This window comes from Oncorhynchus nerka, linkage group LG11 (genome assembly GCF_034236695.1).
Source record: "Oncorhynchus nerka isolate Pitt River linkage group LG11, Oner_Uvic_2.0, whole genome shotgun sequence".
NCBI classification, from domain to species: domain Eukaryota; kingdom Metazoa; phylum Chordata; class Actinopteri; order Salmoniformes; family Salmonidae; genus Oncorhynchus; species Oncorhynchus nerka.
Genome location: NC_088406.1, coordinates 41707229 through 41730410, shown reverse-complemented (window position 1 = coordinate 41730410; position 23182 = coordinate 41707229). Strand labels below are relative to the sequence as shown.

The 23182-nt window shown below is 41.5% G+C and overlaps 1 protein-coding gene and 1 long non-coding RNA gene across 2 annotated transcripts; one reads left to right on the top strand and one right to left on the bottom strand.

Annotated features, from left to right (window-relative positions):
* Positions 1 to 7867: 7867 nt before the first annotated feature.
* Positions 7868 to 14606, top strand: LOC115136889 (uncharacterized). The gene is made up of 3 exons (XR_003864720.2): positions 7868 to 7896; positions 8181 to 8232; positions 14325 to 14606. It is a non-coding gene; the product is annotated as an uncharacterized LOC115136889 (long non-coding RNA).
* Positions 9199 to 14679, bottom strand: LOC115136873 (carotenoid-cleaving dioxygenase, mitochondrial-like). Its single transcript, XM_029672749.2, has 12 exons — positions 14596 to 14679; positions 14137 to 14326; positions 13786 to 13997; positions 13554 to 13669; positions 13254 to 13356; positions 12971 to 13108; positions 12574 to 12734; positions 12230 to 12397; positions 10314 to 10451; positions 9973 to 10155; positions 9700 to 9810; positions 9199 to 9594 (listed from the first exon to the last, which is right to left on the bottom strand). Exons 1-12 carry the CDS (start codon positions 14615 to 14617, stop codon positions 9448 to 9450), a joined length of 1689 nt encoding a protein of 562 aa, XP_029528609.1. The 5' UTR covers positions 14618 to 14679; the 3' UTR covers positions 9199 to 9447.
* Positions 14680 to 23182: the final 8503 nt, after the last annotated feature.

Here is a 23182-nt window from a genome sequence, read left to right as displayed (position 1 = left end):
CACCCACCTCCTTAAGCAAATTCTGCTAGTGGCATTGGTCGAGTTCGTTTTGCATGGCCCAGAGCTTCGGGTTGGTGGACATTTTGGTTAAGGACCAATGGAATGTATAAATAACATTTAACTCCGCTCACACCGGGCACCAGGCAATGGAAAATGAATTCGCCCATTTTTAGCGAATTCTTTGTATCTTGAATGAGTGGATGTACTTGAAAAATATCCAACATGATATACAACCAATGCTGTTTATCTAAATTATGAAAAATAAGTGGGATGCATGCCAGCAAAGCCACTACACAACATTAAACAATACATTAATTGCACAATACCACTGCTACAAATGGCTATCAGACAGAGTATTGTCTGGCAGCGAAACAGTTCATTCAGCCTCATTTACTGCCTTTAAAAAACATAGCTTATATGGCTGACTTGGTTTAACAAAAGTGGTTTCTACTGACAATTGAGATGTACAAACTATGGCATAAGGGGACGACGAGCAGATAAAAGGCCATTTCGATTAAGACATTAATGAGTGAGCTAGGATGGACGTAGTCAATGTAACTATTTGTTGAGCACTTTTGAAATGTACAGCGACAGAATTCAGAACATGTGCCGTTCTTAGATTTTTTTTATAAAGGCACACATAGCTTAACATGTCAATGCTTACACAGAAACTATCTAGGTCAAATAGGGGAGAGGCGTTGTGCCGCGAGGTGTTGCTTTATCTGTTATTTGATACCAGATTTGCTGTTTATTTGAGCAATATGAGATAGAAAGAAGTTCCATGCAATAAGGGCTCTATATAATACTGTACGCTTTCTTGAATTTGTTCTGGATTTGAGGACTGTGAAAAGATCCCTGGTGGCATGTCTGGTGGGATAAGTGTGTGTGTCAGAGCTGTGTGTAAGTTGACTATGCAAACAATTAATTTGAATGTTTCTTATAAAAAGAAGTGATGCAGTCAGTCTCTCCTCAACTCTTAGCCAAGAGAGACTGGCATGCATAGTATTTATATCAGCCCTCTGATTACAATTAAGAGCAAAACATTCAGCTCTGTTTTAGGCCAGCTGCAGCTTAACTAGGTCTTTCCTTGCAGCACTGGACAACACGACCGGACAATAATCAAGATGAGTCAAAACTAGAAACTGCCGAATTTGCTTTTTGAATATGGTGTCAAAAAAGCAGAGCATCTCTTTATTACGGCTAGACCTCTCCCCATCTTTACAACCATTGAATCTATATGTTTTGACCATGACAGTTTACAATCTAACTCCAAGTAATTTAGTCTCCTCAACATGTTCAACAGCCACAACATTCATTACCAGATTCAGCTGAGGTCTAGCACTTAAGGAATGATTTGAACCAAATACAAAGCTCTTAGTTTTAGAGATGTTCAGGACCAGTTTATTACTGGTCTTTGTTATTACTGGCCCTTAACTCTTTGTTAAGGGTTTCAGAGACTTCCTTAGCTGTGGTTGCTGATGCGTAATATGGTTGAATCATCAGCATACATATACACACATGCTTTGTTTAATGCCAGTTGCAGGTCATTGGTAATAATAGAAAAGAGTAGAGGGCCTAGAGAGTTGCCCAGCGGTATACCACACTTTACATGTTTGACATTAGAGAAGCGCCCATTAAAGAAAACCCTTTGAGTTCTATTAGATAGATAGCTCTGAATCCACATTATGGCAGAGGTTGAAAAGGCATAGCACATAAGTTGTTTCTATAACAGGTTATGGTCAATAATATAAAAGGCTGCACTGAAATCTAAAAGTAAAGCTCCCACAATCTTCTTATTAACGATTTCTTTCAACCAATCATCAGTAATTTGTGTCAGTGCAGTACATGTTGAGTGCCCTTCTCTATAAGCATGCTGAAAGTCTATTGTTAATTTGTTTACAGAAAATAGCATTGTATTTGGTCAAACACAATGTTTTCCAACAGTTTGCTAAGAGCTGGCAGCAAACTTATCGGTCTGCTGTTAGAACCAGTAAAGGTTGCTTTACCACTCTTGGGTGGCGGAATTATTTTGGCTTCCCTCCAGGCCGGAGGACAAAGACTCTAGGCTCAGATTAAAAATATGACAGATATGAGTGGCTATAGAGTCAGCTACCATCCTCAGTAGCTTTCCATCTAAATAGTCAACGGCAGGAGGTTTGTCATTAGTGATCGATAACAATGTTTTTTCCACCTCTCCCACACTAACTTTCCAAAATTTAAACTTGCAATGCTTTTCTTTCATTATTTGTTTTTTTTTATGCATGAATACAATTGCTCACTGTTCATTGTTGGCATTTCCTGCCTAAGTTTGCCCATTTTGCCAATGAAATAATCATTAAAATAATTGGCAACATCAAATGGTTTTGTGATGAATAAGCCATCTTGATTCGATGAAAGAGGGAGCTGAATTTGTCTTTATGCCCATAATATCATTTAAAGGCTTCATGATAAAGTTTCTTCTTTTTGTTGAGTTTAGTCACATAATTTCTCAATTTGCAGTAGGTCAGCCAGTCAGATGTGCAGCCTGACTTATTAGCCACTCCTTTTGCCCCATCTCTTTCAACCATACAGTTTTACAATTCCTCATCAATCCATGGAGCCTTAACAGTTCTAACAGTCAGTTTCTTAACAGTTGCATTAACAGTTGCGTAAATTCATCAAGTGCAGTGTCTGGATGCTCCTCATTAATCACATCCAACCAACAAATATTTTTAACATCATCCACATAAGAGTCACAGCAAAATCTTTTGTATGATCTCTTATATACTATTTTAAGCCCAGCTGTTGGAACTTTGGCTTTCCTGGATCTAGCCACTATATTGTGATCACTGCATCCAATGGGGATGGATACAGCTTTAGAACAAAGTTCTACAGTATTAGTAAAAATGGGATCGATACATGTGGATGATCTTGTTCCTGTCGTGCTTGTAAACACCCTGGTAGGTTGATTAATAACCTGAACCAGATTACAGGCACTGGTTAGAGTAAGAAGCTTCCTCTTGAGCGGACAGCTTGAAGAAAACCAGTCAATATTCAGGTCGCCAAGAAAGTAGATCTCTCTGTTTATATCACATACACTATCAAGCATTTCACATATATTATTTAGATACTGACTGTTAGCACCTGGTGGCCTATAGCTACGCCCCAAAAGAAAAGTCTTTAGATGTGCCAAGTGAACCTGCAACCACAACACTTCAATAACACTTGACATAAGATATTCTCTAAGCATTACAGGGATATGGCTCTGAATATATACAGCAACACCTCCCCCATAAGCATGTATGTATCGTCTATAATGTTATATCCTTGTATTGCTACTGATGTATCATCAAATTAATTATCTGAGTCTCAGAAATGTCTAATGTCTGAATTTTAGCTTATGTTAGAGCAAGTTATTGATTTCATGAACCTTATTTCTCAGGCTACATATATTAATATGGGCTACTTTCAGCCCTTTCCTGGGTAGCTTATCAGAGATAGACATAATACTGAAAAGAGCAAACAAAGCAAGATAAAAAATATATATACATTCAGCAGACCATTAATCAATTGGTGTGTGTGTGTGTGTGCTGCGGGGTTAAAGCCTTGATTGTCCCTCTAGATAGTCTGATTTATCTGTCATTGTTATCATAGATTCACACACAGAACTGATGTCCTCTCTTAAAGAAAGTATAATTGTTTCAACTAACGTTACTTGGTCATCTATTTTATTCCTTATACGGTTTCCTCCCTATTGATGAGATGTATTTGAGATGAATTTTGTTTTGTTTTGATGTATTTTCAAGACAACCAGAATGGAAATACGTTGGACACGTTTTTGTGTTATCCTCTATGCTTTTAATGGCATTGTACTGTATCCACATGTGTGGTGTTTTGTGTTTAAAGTTGTCAACAAATATAAGCTAAGCAAAGAACATGGGAAATTGCATTCAATTCACAACTGTCTTATTTATTTAGTTTATGGGCAAAATGCTTAAAAACTACATAGGCTTAAAATAGTGGCTTGGATTATCATGTCCCCAGAAAGCAAAGCTTTTCCTTGTATATGATTCACCATTATCATCATTATCCTCAAGGGGAATAGAATAGATCAGAATGGAATAGAGCAGCTATGTTCACACAAACAAGTATCTTAGGTCTCACTCCTACCACTGGACAATAGGCAGACATGACAAATCACACAACATAACCTACTGTACTGAAAATGCACAAAAACACAACCTGCGCTTATATCACATGCAGAGTTAACATGACAGTTGTCTCCAACTGAGTATATTAACAACACAATTTGCTTACTGTTTTTTAGGTATTTTCTTAAAACTGCATTGTTGGTTAAGGACTTGTAAGTAAGCATTTCACTGTAGTGTACACCTGTAGTATTCGGTGTGTGCGACAAATAAATTTGGATTTGATGTGAGTACATTAACAACACGATTGTATATGATGTAAAGTGGATATGGGGGCTTTTTCATTGTGTTTATTCATTGATTCGATGATACACTTTCACAACAGATTATGAAGTAAATGTGTCTTAGAGACAACAGGCTACATATGGGTTATTATTATAAAAACAGAAGTGAGTTGGTTGTAGGTACACCTTTGGAATAATCTGAATTGATCTTGAGGTCACCAGTAATTCCTGTGTGAGATTTTTGACTTGAAAAAAGGCTAGCCACTTGCAATAATTTACTCACAATTAGATCCTTACACTTACAGATTGTTCTACTACACATTGCTCATTATTTCCCCACAGGCAGAGAGGTGTGGAAAGGAACATATATGTTGCCATGGGAAGAAAAAAACATTTCACCTTTATTTAACCAGGTAGGCCAGTTGAGAACACCTTTATTTAACCAGGTAGGCCAGTTGAGAACAAGTTCTCATTTACAACTGCGACCTGGCCAAGATAAAGCAAAGCAGTGCGACAAAAAACAACAACACAGAGTTACACATGGGATAAACAAAAGTACAGTCAATAACACAATAGAAAAATCTATATACAGTGTGTGCAAATGGAGTAAGGAGATAAGGCAATAAATAGGCCATAGTAGCGAAGTAATTACAATTTAGCAAATTAATACTGGAGTGACAGATGTGCAGATGATGATGTGCAAGTAGAGATACTGGTGTGCAAAAAGAGCAAAAAAGTAAATAAAAACAATATGGGGATGACGTAGGTAGTTGGATGGGCTATTTACAGATGGACTATGTACAGCTGCAGCGATCGGTAAGCTGCTCAGATAGCTGATGCTTAAAGTTAGTGAGGGAGATATAAGTCTCCAACTTCAGAAATGTTTGCAAATTCATTCCAGTCAATGGCAGCAGAGAACTGGAAGGAAAGGCAGCCAATGGAGGTGTTGGCTTTGGGGATGACCAGTGAGATATACCTGCTGGAGCGCGTGCTATGGGCGAGTGTTGTTATTGTGACCAGTAAGCTGAGATAAGGCTGAGCTTTACCTAGCAAAGACTTGATGACCTGGAGCCAGTGGGACTGGCGACGAGAGCATACAGGTCGCAGTGGTGGGTGGTATATGGGGCTTTGGTGACAAAACGGATGGCACTGTGATAGACTGCATCCAGTTTGCTGAGTAGAGTGTTGGAGGCTATTTTGTAAATGACATCGCCAAAGTCGAGGATCGGTAGGATAGTCAGTTTTACGAGGGTATGTTTGGCAGCGTGAGTGAAGGAGGCTTTGTTGCGAAATAGGAAGCTGATTCTAGATTTGATTTTGGATTGGAGATGCTTAATATGAGTCTGGAAGGAGAGTTTACAGTCTAGCCAGACACCTAGGTATTTGTAGTTGTCCACATATTCAGAACCGTCCAGAGTAGTGATGTGTGTGCGTGCGGGCAGCGATCGGTTGAAGAGCATGCACTTAGTTTTACTAGCATTTAAGAGCAGTTGGAGGCCACGGAAGGAGTGTTGTATGGCATTGAAGCTTGTTTGTAGGTTTGTTAACACAGTGTCCAAAAAAGGGCCAGATGTATACAGAATGGTGTCGTCTGCGAAGAGGTGGATCAAGGAATCACCCGCAGCAATAGCTATATCATTGATATATACAGAGAAAATAGTCGGCCTGAGAATTGAACCCTGTGGTACCCCCAGAGAGACTTCCAGAGGTCTGGACAACAGACCCTCCGATTTGACACACTGAACTTGTCTGCGAAGTTGTTGGTGAACCAGGCCTGCACATATACCAGGCCTGCCCCTAGATCCCTAGGGGCCTGCACATAAATCTTGCAAGGGGAGGAAATCTTCAGTAGTTATGTCAAATATTGTTATAACTAGCTCTGGCTGGGTTGGTCTTTAACAGCTCATTGTTCTATCTGTGGTTCTGTGCCATTGAGGATGAAGGGAGTTGCAGCTACCCTATACCAATTGTGCTGACCAGGCACAGGTTTTTCAGAAACAGCCATATCAGGAGGGTCGTTGTTGTGTTCATACATCAGACACACATTTTTAAAGGCAATTCATTTTCTCATATAAACACACTTATCTTCAAATACAGATGTAGTTAAATACATTAACAGGTAACATGGGGGAATTCAGACTGCCTTTATTAGACAAGACAGCCAGGCAGCACATGTATTGAAAACGCAGAAGGATAAACATCAACCAATTCAGTACTTACTGTATATAAAGTACCAGAGGTTAATTGCATAGTCAGAGCTATCATTAAGATATTTGAATATTTGGGGTATATGATTTAGGATTTGTCTGTAATATTCTTCACTGTCTAGACAGTAGGTGGCGTAGATCATAATAGTCATTTTTTGTATTTTAATCATTTATTTTTTCATTCAGCAATAATAACAATATTACACATCAATACAGGGACATTCCTGTGAATACAATGAAAACAATAAAACACCAAGAGAACCCCCCTCTCCAAAAATATAAATAATTCAGGACGTTATTGTTTAACAGACATTCAGAGACACACGACTTCTAATATGTTTTCCAACTTTTTAAGTTTCACAAGTTTGAGGGATTTATAAAATAATAAGGAACAGTAGGTTCGTAAAATGTATGAAACTTTCGGATTGGCTCGCGCAAAACAATCGGAATTCGAATTTGGCAAACCAAACGGATAGGTAAAAGTAAGTCTACTTTTCTAATGTTTTAGGTCGCTAGCTACTCAATTTTACATAACGCATTTTTGTTAATGACCTTGAAATCAATTAAGGATGTGTTTAAGCAAAACATTGTAGCTAACTAACGATAAGACCCTGCCAGCTACCGTTGGCTAACCAAACGTTAGCTAGTTTAGATAGCAGGGTTTGTTAGTTGAGGGCAGCTACGCTGATTCTGCAGCTGATAGCTTGTTGTTCGCTAGCTGGAATTGTTCCGTTAGACATGCGAAGAAACATTAGCTAACGTGAGTATGTTACACGGTGTTAAAATGCAGTCTCTCATCAACCATTGTAGCTAACCGCAGATATCTCTACACGTAACGTTTTAGCAAGCAGTGAGTGTGAAAAACGTTTCAGTGACCAATGCCAGGCAGAGTGATGCCACCGACAGGGAGGGGAATGGACAACAAAGGCCCAAAACAAAAATTGTCACAAGAGGTCAGGAAATGCTGCAGTTTTGATGCCATCTGCTGGAAAAGTACATAAACTTCTCAGGGCCATTAGAAAAACAAGTATTCCATTCACCTTTGGGATAGCCTAGCTAATTTACGTATTTACATCTATTCTCAACTCAACCATATCAATGTCCATTTCTTATTAGTTAACGTGTGTTGTAGTATTTGAGTTGTCTTTTCTCTTTCATTGCAATAGGTTGAACAAACATCTGCATATTGTGACAATTCTCCAGCAAAAAAGAAAAAAGCACAGAGTAGTAAAACACCAGCTTCATACTCTTCAGATTTGTTTGAGGCTGAACTTGCAGGTATGCACATATTTGGTTTGGAATAATTTGTATCTCTATGTTTTATAGATTAGAATTATAAATGTTTAGCTCAATTGATACCATTTACAAGAAAAAATATTTATCTAACAATAGAATGTAGAGCATGGAGCTTGCAACGCAAGGATAGTGGGTTCAATTCCCGAGGCCCACCAGTATGTAAAAAGAATGCGCTTATGACTAAGTTGCTTTTGATAAAAGTGTCTGGTAAATGGCTGGTATTGATATATACATTATGTCTCTTTTTATTTTCCTTCAAATGATAGGTACAAATAGAGAGGTCAACATGCTATTTTCCAAATACTCTGAAGTGTTGAGGTAGGTACAAAAAAAGGTAATGTGACAAATGTGTTGAGAACAGGTTTTCATTCCATTCTTTGTCATGTCAGAACACATTTTGGAGTTTAAATGTCAGTACTTAATCCACATCACATATTACATTAAGGACCCAGGCAAGCATACTGCATACACACACAGTTTTTTATTATGATAAACAAGCATTAGGTGAATATGCTTCTCTTGAAATAATCTGTACACACTGTCATGTCCATCCTACGTAGTGCCTTTGTTTCCTACAGTGAGAGGGCTGCAATAGATGCCTCACAAGTTAGGGAGTTGGAAGACATATTGATGGAGGCTAGAAACTTGGAGTCACACCTGAAAGAGAAGAAAGAACACTTGAGGCGTACCTTGGCTCTTATTTCTGACAAACTACAGGGATAGATTAGCTACACAGGCCTGCATGCTACAGACATTTGTACATATTTCCTCACAGATCTCAATCAGTAACATGTCAGTACTTTTATTTTTACCTGTATGTATGCTTTTTATGTTGACTGTCTTCACTCTTAATCCCACACTGGCAAACAAAATGTGAGTGCCATTGTGGTTAATATCTTTATATATGAGCTATTTATTTGTAGCCTACTCTAAACAATAAATAGGGTTAAAAGATTGTCGTTTCAGTGTGTGCAATATCCAAAGTTAAGCACTCGTCTTTGAAAATGTATATAATCAGTTAACCTTTTTACTTGAGACAGTGAAATATAGCCTAGCCATTACCAATCAGGAAACTAACTTTTAGGAAGTAACTGTGTTGTGTGAGTGACCACACGTGTCAATGGATTCCGTTCAGACTAGGACTAATTCATCTGTGTATCACATGGAATATTGGGTAGTGTTATCATAGCCTATATTTCACTTTTTCTAATAATATTTTTTGAAAGATTTATTACGACCTTTTTGGTGGTGAGTGAAAAAAATGATAAAACATTTGCCCATGACTTTTCTTAATACATATTTTTATTATAAGTTGTTTATATAGAGGATTGATATATTCACAAAACAGGAGTGGACACACATTTTCTTTGTTTGCATGGAACTAACAAGTTTTTCACAGTGCTTTAAAGTAAACTTCACAATAAGGTGCTTTGATGGCTATCTATCTAGTCAATCATTAGAAAGGATATACTTTACAAGAAATGAAAAATGGAGAACACAGTACAATTCACACCACATACTCTGATGGGCCTCCTATTTTTTTTCTGATAGAAGCCTTCTATGAGTCATAGTGGAGTTGAATGTCCCATGGAAACCATAGGGAATGTTCACAGGCACCTCAGCTCTGCCCAACTCTTTGAATGTCTTGGCATCCAAAACCAACAGGAACGTGCTTTTGTCCTTGAGAAGGAGAACATGTTTACATTAAGTTAAGAAGCTAACATTGGGAGTTAGGAGTGCAACAATTGTTTACCAACATTCATAGGTGTTTAAAGGGGAACTGACCTTATTTGGAGTGATGACCACAGACATAATGACGCCTTCATCCTCTTCTGTAGCACCAGGCAAGGGTACAAAGACAGGCTCTGAAGGGTACAGTCCAGGATGCTCCCACACCTTAAAGCACAGTAGTGTGAAGGTCAGCATTGAACGTCCTAACATCAAACTGCCAAATATTACCTAGGCCTACATCACTCATCGCAATAGAGTACTGTTACTGATGCAGATATTCTACAGTGTGTTTAAAAGGGAAGGAAGAATCAATATAACTGAACCAACCTTCATTCTTTTGCCTTGGAGGTCCATCTTGATGAGAGTGTCTCCTACTAGATGTCTGAAACCGCAACCGTAGAAGTAGCGATATGGTTTGGTGTTGTACTTGGCATAGTTGATTTGTGGGAACTCGAGACCTCCGTACTTATGGAGTTCCTCATTGTGCAGATCCTCATGTGTACAAAACACCTGCAGAGAGTGTTTAGTGAGGCTCTGATGCTGAATATTCACATAATGTGGAGGCTAATCACATAACCTTTTGTTTAATGAACTTGATTGGAAAATGAGTGTTGTATTTCAGCAGTGCTGTATAACAGAAGACTTGTGCATGATTATTGTACACACACCTTGTCCTTCGCAGTCTTGGTGGCAGTGGCGGTACTGTCGGGGCGTGTGTTCAGATTTTGCCCACAGGGTGTCTCCATGTCGACGTTGAGAGGCAAGACAAATCGCCGGGGGAACACTCTGCACATAGTGTTGTACACCTAATTTAAACACACAAAAATCAACCTCAACTAGTTCACACGTAGGATAACTGATCCTAGTGACTTCAGCTGGTTACACTTACAGTTGAAGTCGGAAGTTTACATACACCTTAGCCAAATACATTTAAACTCAGTTTTTCACAATTCCTGACATTTAATCCTAGTAAAAATTCCCTGTCTTAGGTCAGTTAGGATCACCACTTTATTTTAAGAATGTGAAATGTCAGAATAATAGTAGAGAGAATGATTTATTTCAGCTTTATTTTTTTCATAACAGTCCAAGTGGGTAAGAAGTTTACAGACACTCAATTAGTATTTGGTAGCATTGCCTTAAACAATTTAAACTTGGGTCAAATGTTTCGGGTAGCCTTCCACAATAAGTTGGGTGAATTTTGGCCCATTCCTCCTGACAGAGCTGGTGTGAATGAGTCAGGTTTCTAGGCCTCCTTGCTCGCACATGCTTTTTCAGTTGTGCCCACAAATCTTCTATACGATTGAGGTCAGGGCTTTGTGATGGCCACTCCAATACCTTGACTTTGTTGTCCTTAAGCCATTTTGCCACAACTAACTTTGGAAGTATGCTTGGGGTTATTGTCCATTTGGAAGACCCATTTGCGACCAAGCTTTACCTTCCTGACTGATGTCTTGAGATTTTGCTTCAATATATCCATATCATTTTCCTTCCTCGTTATGCCATCTATTTTGTGAAGTCACCAGTCCCTCCTGCAGCAAAGCATCCCCACAACATGATGCTGCCACCCCCGTGCTACATGGATGGGATGGTGTTCTTCGGCTTGCAAGCATCCCCCTTTTTCATCCAAACATAACGATGGTCATTATGGCCAAACAGTTCTATTTTTGTTTCATCAGACCAGAGGGCATTTCGCCAAAAAGTACGATCATTGTCACCATGTGCAGTTGCAAACCATAGTCTGGCTTTTTTATGGCGGTTTTGGAGAAGTGACTTCTTCCTTGCTGAGCGGCCTTTCAGGTTATGTCGTTTTAATGTGGTATAGATACTTTTGTACCTGTTTCCTTCAGCGTCTTCACAAGGTCTTTTGCTGTTTCGGGATTGATTTGCACTTTTCGCACCAAAGTACGTTCATCTCTAGGAGACAGAACTCATCTCCTTCCTGAGCGGTATGACTGCTGTGTGGTCCCATGGTGTTCATACTTGCATACTATTGTTTGTACAGATGAACGTGGTACCTTCAGGCATTTGGAAATTGCTCCCAAGGATGAACCAGACTTATGGAGGTCTACAATTTGTTTTCTGAGGTCTTGGCTGATTTCTTTTGATTTTCCCATGATGTCAAGCAAAGAGGCACTGAGTTTGAAGGTAGGCCTTGAAATAATACATCCACAGGTTCACCTCCTATTGACTGAAAGTATGTCAATCAGAAGCTTCTAAAGCCATGACATCATTTACTGGAATTTTCCAAGCTGTTTAAAGGCACAGTCAACTTAGTGTATGTAAACTTCTGACCCACTGGAATTGTGATTCAGTGAATTATAAGTGAAATAATCTGTAAGTAAATTGTTGGAAAAATGACTTGTGTCATGCACAAAGTAGATGTCCCAACTGACTTGCCAAAACTAGTATACTGTATAGCTTTAATGAATCAGCCATTATAAATGCTTCATAAAGTATTTTTTTTTTAAAGATAAATGTTTACAAATAATGAAATACGTATTTGTAGTTAGGATTAGTCTTTTTTTTTGTGCTTATTCATTAAAGTTATGAAGTGTTATACTCTTCAGTTTAGACCGATACTAACCTCGTCGAGAGCCTCTCCTGACTTGCGCATGTTCTGAACCATGTAGTTGTTGATGGCTTTGCCATCGTCTGCGGCACAGAGGTCCATAACCAGGAAGCCATCCTCCTCCCAGGCATTGATCTGGTGGAACGTGGACAGGGCTTTGGCGTGATACTTGACTGAGTAGAGCTGGAAGAGAATAAAGGAAGTCAGTCAGTCATCAGAAATGAAGCGTGTAACTTACAAGTAATTACTGTTGGCTTAGTATCCTCTGTTGTCTCGTTCCTGGCTTGTCTCTTACCAAAACTTTCTAAACTAATTGAAAGACTCCAAGAGTTCCAGGGATTTCTATACCAAGGTCTTACCTTGCCTGTTTGCTTGTTAATCAAATGAAAGATGGTCTGAAGTTTAGGGTCCCAGTAGACCCCATCGCTGATACCCTTTCCTCTCAGCTTGCCCGTCACAATCTTCAAGAGGTCCATTTTGATAGGCTGCTCAATAAACACCACGTAATTCTCCGACATTGCTGAAATCGAATGAGCAGTATATCAATTGCCACTCTTTTGGAGTTGAGTCAGATCATATCAGTATTGATAGATCATTGCTGTGCATTCTGATTAACAAAAGGATGAAACATGACCATTTTGGTTTGAACATGGTTGTGTGAGTGAGCCATCTACTGGTTTACATGAAAGGCTGTTTACATTTAAATGTGTCATTAGCTCCACATTAGCCTGTGGAGGCTTTGTGTGGTCTGCTCACCAAAGCTGTGGTAGTATGAAGGTCTTGCCTTGTCCACTGAGGGAATAGAACAGACCACAGTAGCTCCCTCCAGGGTTTCCTCTGGGTTTTCTGGCGTTGTCTTTGTCGGAGGCACGCGGATTATATTGTAAATTGCACCTGATAAAAATACAGGTTTTATTTGGAACGTGGAAAACTAACCTTTGGCCATTTTTTTGCAGGCAGATTTCAGGTTTGTGGTTTATGTTTTGTCATTCTTAATGAAGGTGGTTAGTGAATGGGCAGGGGCTTGTTCCTTACTTACCTTTAGCAGAGTAAGAATTCCCCATGTTGTATGTTGTACCATCAGGGTCTGTGTGGGGGTGGGCAGTGGCTCCATTGACAGCGATGAATTTGCTCCAGTCCACCTGTTGAGAGCAGCAACAACAATGAAATGTCTTAATAGGCCTGCAGTCAAGCTGTCCTATAATGCAATAGGTATCTTTTAAAATATTTCAACCAAAACATTTGGCTATTTGTTTAGACTGAATGAAACCCTTTGTGTATAAAGGCTACTGTTGGTAGTGTGTGTAGGCCTTTAAAAAGAAAAGAAAAAGCGGCCTACCTTTTCCTTTGTCTCAAGTGTCTCAGGGTCCACCTTGTGCATGAAGTTTGTCTCCGTGCTCACGTAGTAATCACCTTTGTACGTCACAAAGCTCACATTGTCATTATCTGATGCTTCTGTGGACCAAAGGCAGTTTTCATTTGATTAGTACAATGCAAATCAATTCTCTGTCATATATTTAACACTCTTTTACCTCAAGCTCTTGAACTGCAGACTTGAACTGTAAACTCACTTGGCAGTTCGAACCGGGACAGAAAGCGCTGGAAGAAGTTCTTGCAGGGGTCTGGCATGGCCACAGTCCCGAATTCAGACACAACGATACGGCTGTTCTCACTGTTAGCCGTGTAGCAGTCACTGCCCAGGAAGCGGCTCTTGTAGGTCACCTGACCCCCTGCGATTTTGAACTGATGCAGGAGGGCCATTCCGTCAAACCAGTGGTTGAATCTGAGAAGCAGAAGAAATAGTTAATGTAGTACTTTGACTTGGTGAGATTTACAGTAAATAATTCCTTATATGGAGAAATAGTCATTTACACCTCATCTGATTCTGGTCAAACATATATAGCTTGTTAAAATATACTCACTTATTATTACCAATCTCAAACTTTCCTGGTCCGTTTCTGAGGAAATTGCCACTAATCCACTCTGGGATAGTTCCACTGATCTTAGTGCTGATGGCCTCTGGGGTCTCATCCACAGAGGTCACGATCTTCTCAATGCATGGCAGGCCGTGCACGTCTGTGTAATGATGATCCTTATTCTTCTTTTTCAGGTCTGCAAGGACAAAGTCCAGACAATATTATTACCCCAAAACATCTGAAGACCTACAAAGCAAAAACAGCAGATAGATATTAAAGCAGAACTAGAAATTGTATTAAAGGAGCTTGTGAGGATTAATAAACCTAAAATAAATGACTCTTTTAGATTTTTTTTATTTTACAAAGTGAATAGTCATATGTTCTAAAGATGAGATGAAAATAAATGAGGCAATATACAGTCTGGCTACAAAACGTTTTAACCCTCATTGGAGAACATCAACTTACCTGTATTGCTTGGAGGTGACATGGTTGTCAGGATTGAGAATGTCTGTGGCGGTCTTGCTTGATGGGAGGGCAAGTGATAGGACTCTTCTCATGTGAAGCTCCTGTGTGCTGCTTAGTGTAACAGGCTGAGCTTTTATACTGTCACTGTAGAGCAACCCTTTAGACCACGTGGTGGTTCTTACATAAGTCTCTACAGAACAGGTCTGTAAGCATAGGCGTGAGAAGTAGGGGTGCTGCCGCACGCCCTGAAAAGTCTAAACAAAAAAAATATTTTGGAATAAGAAATGTAATAAAAAAAATCTCACAAAGTGGTGCACTGGGCGTTTACTAGTCCTATATTTCCCTGTCAATGAAAAAACTGCAGCACTCCCAACCCCAAACATCTTCGGCTGCAGTCAAAAAAGAACTCTGATAACCCAATCAGGGGGATGATCTCTGGATCGGCTCCAGAAGTTGTAAACTAACACAGCAGGAGCTACACTGTATAAAACATGATATTTTGGAGTGTGTTCATTAGCTGTGTGTATATTTAAGAGATCTGTTTACATTATTTGTTATTTAACCTTTTACTGCAGTGGGCTAAATCAAGGTCATACAGTGTTTCTTGGTAGTCTTAAACAAATCTACTTTGAAACAAAAGTATACACCCCACACACATGGTTATGGGCTTAAAAATAAAATACACCTGTACCATGTCAGATATAGAGTTGAATGTATTTTGAGTTTGCATCCCAATATTAAACTTTATATACACACAGAAGACTGAAATATTACAAAACCATTTGAGCTATACCCCTTTCAGATATGGAATGTGGCTCCTTGAAAGCGCCTCGGCTATGGTATGTTTGTTTTGTCTGAAAGGGTACATACACTACAGCTTTTTAAATGCCGACACACAACTTTCTCGGGAGATAGCCAATAAAATGATCTCGAGCTGCCTGCCTGCTTGCAGACCACTCTCTCCTAAGCAAAGTACTTTGAAGTTTGTAAATACAATGACGTACCAATACATTTAGTAGAAAGAAAACACATCAATCTTACCATAAAAAAAACAGCAGAAAAACATCACCGCACATCAATCACCACTGTTTACTGAACTACTGAACATTCTGTACAGGAGCAGAGTTCTACTGTCTGAAAAGGTACAGATGCTTCTGATGTGGCACTTTGTTAACTGTCTGAAAGGTTATCAATTGTCGCTATTGACCTTAGCGGCTGCCTATGTATGAAAAAGGTCAAAGAAACACTGGATTTCGACGGGTTTTTGAAACAATGTTTATTAATTATGAAATTGTGAAAACTCTTAACCTTCCACCATGAGGCCACTAGGCCATTTGACTGCAGGAAAGGGCTACGATAAAGCAGCAGACCTCATTATTACAGTTTTGTTTCTAGACCAGGAAAGTCCAACAGAACAAACCGTCCAGTCATAATATTTGACACGCTCCAGCTCTGTATCCTTAGGCTGTTTTATTAATAAAACAGCAACAGCTATTTGTGTCAGGGGATTTTCAGAGGCATTGCTTATAATTTCCAGACAATGAACATGGAGCTTTTTTAAATGTATTATTATGCATGCTTTTATGTGAACTGAAATCCATCTTGGAGATCATGTTCCTCACCTTCTTTTTAAAAGTTTCATCCAATTTTCTAAGATGCCTCAGGGACATTAAAGTTGATCCTATCCTTATTCTATGAAATAATTTTCATCTTTATTATAATACACTTTTATAATATTTTTCAGTATAGTGTTATTAAATATTGTAGTGGCCATATTTGGCAGAACAATTGCTGTATGTAAACCTTTTAAAACATTGCCAAGGCAAAGAGTAATACCAAAGAGATTGGTGTAATACGTGCCTGGGTGTTTTAAGAGTTGACCTCAATTGCACAGTGCTGAAGTTTGAGATGAGGGTACGTTTACGGTCACGAACCGTAAATGTTAACTTACAAAAACAAGACCTACGATTGTATGATAACCGACCCCTGAACATGTCCCTCCGTTAACCCCATGAAGCATGTCGCACAGCGGCTGTTAAACTCGCATCATTATTACATGTCATGCTACAGCTCAAACACATCCTCACTGGACAGATGTATGAAAAGATGGAGATTAACAAAAGACTTGTGGTTTCACTTTATTTGGTAATACTAACTAAAAGTAATTCAGTCATTTCAAAAAATCACATTATGGGATGCCTGGAACCTTATCAGACTCCAACCGGGCAAAAGTCATCAACATAAAGGAATTTAGTGAATTTCTGTCTCCCCCCCCCTTTTTTTACTGATTTTTTAACGTAAATCCATTGACATGGTAAAAATGTTTGATTATTTCACTTTGAATTCACCTTAGTTGACAAAAATTGATGTTGAACTGACGTCTGTTCCCATCGAGTGGCTTCTCTGGCATTATCACTTAAATGTAGGTTTAGTGTTATTTTCCCTGCAGTACGCTGAACTGTGAATTTACTGTGTTATATTACCCCCAATGTGAATGTTATTACAATCTGGAAGTTGTTAGCCAACCCTGTCAATAAAGCATGTGTTTTTAGAGTGGGTTTATGATCTTTTTGATTCTCTAGCTGTCCCTACATTTGAAAGTAAGTAATTGGTTAAAATAGCTCATTTCAGTACAGGACATTCCCATGACAAAACAAATCCTCCATGCACTCATAATATTGAACATACCCTCCAGCTCTAAACACTGAAATTGTGGAATGAGGCTGTTTAAAAAGGGGAACTGCAGCTGTTTTTGACAGTATTATAGGGAATTTCCTGAGATATTTGTTTGTATTTCTCTGTGTATCCATAATTATGTGTGTTTATGATGTTTTATCTTGAGAGATCATGGTCTTCATCTTCCTTTTTGAGCCAGGTCAGTGGTGGTCACCTTCTACGACCCTATCAGTTTGGAATGTTTAGTCTAACTCTCGAGAATTTCCTCATTTAGCCAATAAAACCATTATTTCGGTCTTCCAAGATTGGATGGTCGCTGAACAAGCTGCTCCCTGTTAACCCTTGTTAATTGTATCATCCTTGATACATGTCATTTATTGCAGTGTAGAGAAGTAAAATGTCGAGATAACACACCCCAGATTTCTAATGACCTGTTCATGACGGATAAGCCTAACCCAACGGGACGATAGCACCTATCATATCTCTTGTTATATGCGGGTGAAACTGTCTGAATTGAAACGGTCCCTCTGACGTACAGTGGCAAGAAAAAGTATGTGAACCCTTTGGAATTACCTGGATTTCTGCATAAATTGGTCATTCAATTGGATCTGAATCTAAGTCACAACAATAGACAAACATAGTGTGCTTAAACTGATAACACACAAATTATTGTATTTTTCTTGTCTATATTGAATACATAATTTAAACATTCACAGTATAGGTTGGAAAAAGTATGTGAACCCCTAGGCTAATGACTTCTTCAAAAGCTAATTGGACTCAGGAGTCAGCTAACCTGGAGTCCTATCAATGAGACGAGATTGGAGATGGTTAGAGCTGCCTTGCCCTATAAAAAACACTCATAAAATTTAAGTTTGCTATTCACAAGAAGCATTGCCTGATGTGAACCATTCCTTGAACAAAAGAGATCTCAGAATACCAAAGATTAAGAATTGTTGACTTGCATAAAGCTGGAAAGGGATACAAAAGTATCTCTAAAAGCCTTTATGTTCATCAGTCCACAAAAAGACAAATTGTCTATAAATGGAGAAAGTTCAGCACTGTTGCTACTCTCCCTAGGAGTGGCCGTCCTACAAAGATGACTGCGAGAGCACAGTGCAGAATGCTCAATGAGGTTAAGAAGAATCCTAGAGTGTCAGCTAAAGATTTACAGAAATCTATCTATGGAACGTGCTAACATCTCTGAGTCTACGATACGTGAAACACTAAACAAGAATGGTGTTCATGGGAGGACACCACAGAAAGAAGCCACTGCTGTCCAAAAAACCCATTGCTGCACGTCTGAAGTTCACAAATGAGCATCTGGATGTTCCACAGTGCTACTGGAAAAATATTCTGTGGACAGATGAAACTACAGTTGAGTTGTTTGGAAGGAACACAAAACACCTTGTGAAGAAAAAAAGGCACAGCACACCAACATCCAAACCTCATCCCAACTGTAAAGTCTGGTGGAGGGAGCATCATGGTTTGGGGCTGCTTTGCTGCCTCAGGGCCTGGACAGCTTGCTATCATTGACAGAAAAATTAATTCCCAAGTTTATCAAGACATTTTGCAGGAGAATGTTAGGCTATCTGGCCGCCAATTGAAGCTCAACAGAAGTTGAGTGATGCAACAGGACTACGACCCAAAACACAGAAGTAAATCAACAACAGAATGGCTTCAACAGAAGAAAATACGCCTTCTGGAGTGGCCCAGTCAGAGTCCTGACCTCAACCCGATTTGAGATGCTGTGGCATGACCTCAAGAGATCAGACAAAGAATATTGCTGAACTGAAACAGTTTGTAAAGAGGAATGGTCCAAAATTCCTCCTGACCGGTGTGTATGTCTTGTCTGATCAGCAACTACAGAAAATGTTTGGTTGAGGTTATTGCTGCCAAAGGAGGGTCAACCAGTTATTAAATCCAAGGGTTCTGTCACGCCTTGGTCGAAGTATTTTGTGTTTTTCTTCATGTTTTGGTCAGGCCAGGGTGTGACATGGGTTTTTGTATGTGGTGTGTAGCTTAGTGGGATTGTAGCTTAGTGGGGTGTTCTAGGAGAGTCTATGGCTGTCTGAAGTGGTTCTCAATCAGAGGCAGGTGTTTACCGTTGTCTCTGATTGGGAACCATATTTAGGCAGCCATATTCTTTGGTTGTATTGTGGGTGATTGTCCTGAGTGTCTTGATGTCCGTGTTAGATGTTAGTTGACACATGTATAGGCTGTTTTCGGGTTTCGTTTATTGTTTTGTAGTGTTGTTTAGATTCGTGTTACGTTTGTTTATTAAAACATGAATCGCAATCGACACGCTGCGTTTTGGTCCGACTCTCCTTCACCATTAGAAAGCCGTTACAGAATCACCCACCACAGGACCAAGCAGCGTGTCAACAGGCAGGAGCCACAGGAGAAGCAGCAAAGGCAGCAACAGTGGCGCAATGAGGATTGGACATGGGACGAGATATTGGATGGCAAGGGTTGCTACACATGGGAGGAGATCCTGGCGGGAAGGGATCGCCTTCCATGGGAACAGGTGGAGGCAGCGAGGAGAGCAGAGGCAGCCGGAGAGAGGAGCCGGCGATATGAGGGAACACGGTTGGCAAGGAAGCCTGAGAATCAGCCCCAAACATTTCTTGGGGGGAGGGGGCTCACAGGGAGTATGGCTACGCTAGGTAGGAGACCTACGCTAACTTCCTGTGGTTACCGGGGGGCTAGAGAGACCGGGCAGGCACCTTGTTATGCAGTGGTGCGCACGGTGTCCCCAGTGCGGGTGCATAGCCCGGTGCGGTATATTCCATCTCATATCGGCCGGGCTAGAGTGGGCATCGAGCCAGGTAAGGTTGGGCAGGCTCGGTGCTCAAGAGCTCCAGTGCGCCTGCACGGTCCGGTCTATCCAGTACCACCTCCACACCCCAGCCCTCCGGTAGCAGCTCCCCGCACCAGGCTTCCTGTGCGTGTCCTCGGTTCATTACCACCAGTGCCAGCACCACGCATCAGGCCTACAGTGTGTCCCGCCTGTCCGGCGCCGCTGCCGGAGCCTCCCGCCTGTCCGGCGCCGCTGCCGGAGCCTCCCGCCTGTCCGGTGCCGCTGCCGGAGCGTCCCGCCTGTCCGACGCCGCTGCCGGAGCGTCTCGCCTGTCCGGCGCCGCTGCCGGAGCCTCCCGCCTGTCCGGCGCCGCTGCCGGAGCGTCCCGCCTGTCCGGCGCCGCTGCCGGAGCGTCCCGCCTGTCCGGCGCCGCTGCCGGAGCGTCCCGCCTGTCCGGCGCCGCTGCCGGAGCGTCCCGCCTGTCCGGCGCTGTCAGAGCTACCGCCCCTCATGCCAGAGGCGCCAGAGCCCCTCATTCCAGAGGCACCAGTACTCCTCTGTTCAGCGCAGCCAGAGCTGTCAGCCTGCATGAAGCATCCAGAGCCGCCAGTGCTACCAGTCTGCCCAGCGCCGCCAGTGCTACCAGTCTGCCCAGCGCCGCCAGTCTGCCCAGCGCCGCCAGTGCCCCCAGTCTGCCCAGCGCCGCCAGTGCCCCCAGTCTGCCCAGCGCCGCCAGTGCCCCCAGTCTGCCCAGCGCCGCCAGTCTGCCCAGCGCCGTCTGAGCTACCCGTCTGCCCAGCGCCGTCTGAGCTACCCGTCTGCCCAGCGCCGTCTGAGCTACCCGTCTGCCCAGCGCAGTCTGAGCCACCCGTCTGCCCAGCGCCGCCAGTGCCGCCAGTCTGCCCAGCGCCGCCTGAGCCACCAGTCTGCCCAGCGCCGCCAGTCTGCCCAGCGCCACCAGTGCCGCCAGTCTGCCCAGCGCCACCAGAACTGCCAGTCGGCCAGGATCTGCCAGTCGGCCAGGATCTGCCAGTCAGCCAGGATCTGCCAGATCCGCCAGTCAGCCAGGATCTGCCAGTCAGCCAGGATCTGCCAGATCTGCCAGTCAGCCAGGATCTGCCAGTCAGCCAGGATCCGCCAGTCAGCCAGGATCTGCCGGAACCACCAGCCAGCCAGGATCTGGTAGATCCATCTACCTGCCTGAGCTTCCTCTCACTCCTGAGCTTCCTCTCACTCCTGAGCTTCCTCTCACTCCTGAGCTTCCTCTCACTCCTGAGCTTTCTCTCACTCCTGAGCTTTCTCTCTCACTCAGCTTTCTCTCCTGAGCTTTCTCTCACTCCCGAGCTTTCTCTCACTCCCGAGCTTTCTCTCACTCCCGAGCTTTCTCACCTCCGAGCTCTTTCTCTCACTCTCGAGCTTTCTCTCACTCTCGAGCTTTCTCTCACTCCCGAGCTTCCCCTCAGTCCCGAGCTGCCTCAGTCCCGAGCTGTCCTTCAGTCCCGATCTGCTCCTCAGTCCAGTGGGGTTCTGGGTGAGGACTACTAGGCCATGGTCGGCGGCGAGGGTGGACTATCCAGGGACGCGAGGAAGAGGGACTAAGACAGTAATTGAGTGGGGTCCACGTCCCGCGCCGGAACCGCCACCATGGACAGACGCCCACCCGGACCCTCCCTATTTGTTTTGAGGTGCGTTCGGGAGTCCGCACCTTAGGGGGGGGGGTTCTGTCACGCCTTGGTTGAAGTATTTTGTGTTTTTCTTCATGTTTTGGTCAGGCCAGTGTGTGACATGGGTTTTTGTATGTGGTGTGTAGCTTAGTGGGATTGTAGCTTAGTGGGGTGTTCTAGGAGAGTCTATGGCTGTCTGAAGTGGTTCTCAATCAGAGGCAGGTGTTTACCGTTGTCTCTGATTGGGAACCATATTTAGGCAGCCATATTCTTTGGTTGTATTGTGGGTGATTGTCCTGAGTGTCTTGATGTCCGTGTTAGATGTTAGTTGACACATGTATAGGCTGTTTTCGGTTTTCGTTTCGTTTATTGTTTTGTAGTGTTGTTTAGATTCGTGTTACGTTTGTTTATTAAAACATGAATCGCAATCGACACGCTGCGTTTTGGTCCGACTCTCCTTCACCATTAGAAAGCCGTTACAGGTTCACATACTTTTCCCACCCTGCACTGTGAATGTTTACATGGGGTGTTCAATAAAGACATGAAAACATATAATTGTTTGTGTTTTATTAGTTTAAGCAGACTGTTTGTGTATTGTTGTGACCAAGATGAAGATCAGATCAAATTTTATGACCAATTTATGCAGAAATCCAGGTATTTCCAAAGGGTTCACATAACTTTTTTAGCCAGTAGTCTATAGCTGGAATGATAAACCCAACATTACAATCACTTATCACAGGCATTTTGCTGTTATCATTCATTATGATAATTTGCCTATACTTGAGAAATGTGAAATTAAAAAGTTAGCTGATATGGGTGGTTGTTAATGGGACATTTGATGACTACAACCATCAAATTAGTAGTATTTGTTTAAATTATAATTTTAAACTGTGGTCATATTATTTATAAACTTATGGTTCTAGTTATCATTTTCGCATGATATGGATGGGTCACCAATTACATTCAGCCGTGGGCCGATGGGGCGGAGCATAGTTATAAATAATTTGTACACTGCAAATTGACTGCAAGAATCCCAAACAGATATATTTGACAAAAACAGAACACTTCAAATCTTGATTACATTGGGAAACGATCACATATGCCTCCATGTATGCGTGGGAATACTTGAGTACAGATTTCCTAAAGTAAAATCATTTTGAGCTGATTTCCTGGTGATATTAGTTAAGATAGATTTTTTTCTTAATTTGGCATATTGGGGAACCCTGACCTACAGTATTCCAAATACTTTCAGATACTTGAGCTGTGCTTGATTAATTTTAGCCAGTACAATGGAACCAATAGTATAATCCCCAAAGTGCAAACGGTTAAATCAAGCACACATTTGACATGTGTATTTGACCCAGGTCTGAATTTAAATGCTCTCTGCATTTCCGATCATCTAACATCCAAAATTGTTATTTTTGTACAATAAGTACAGTGTCCTTTCAGC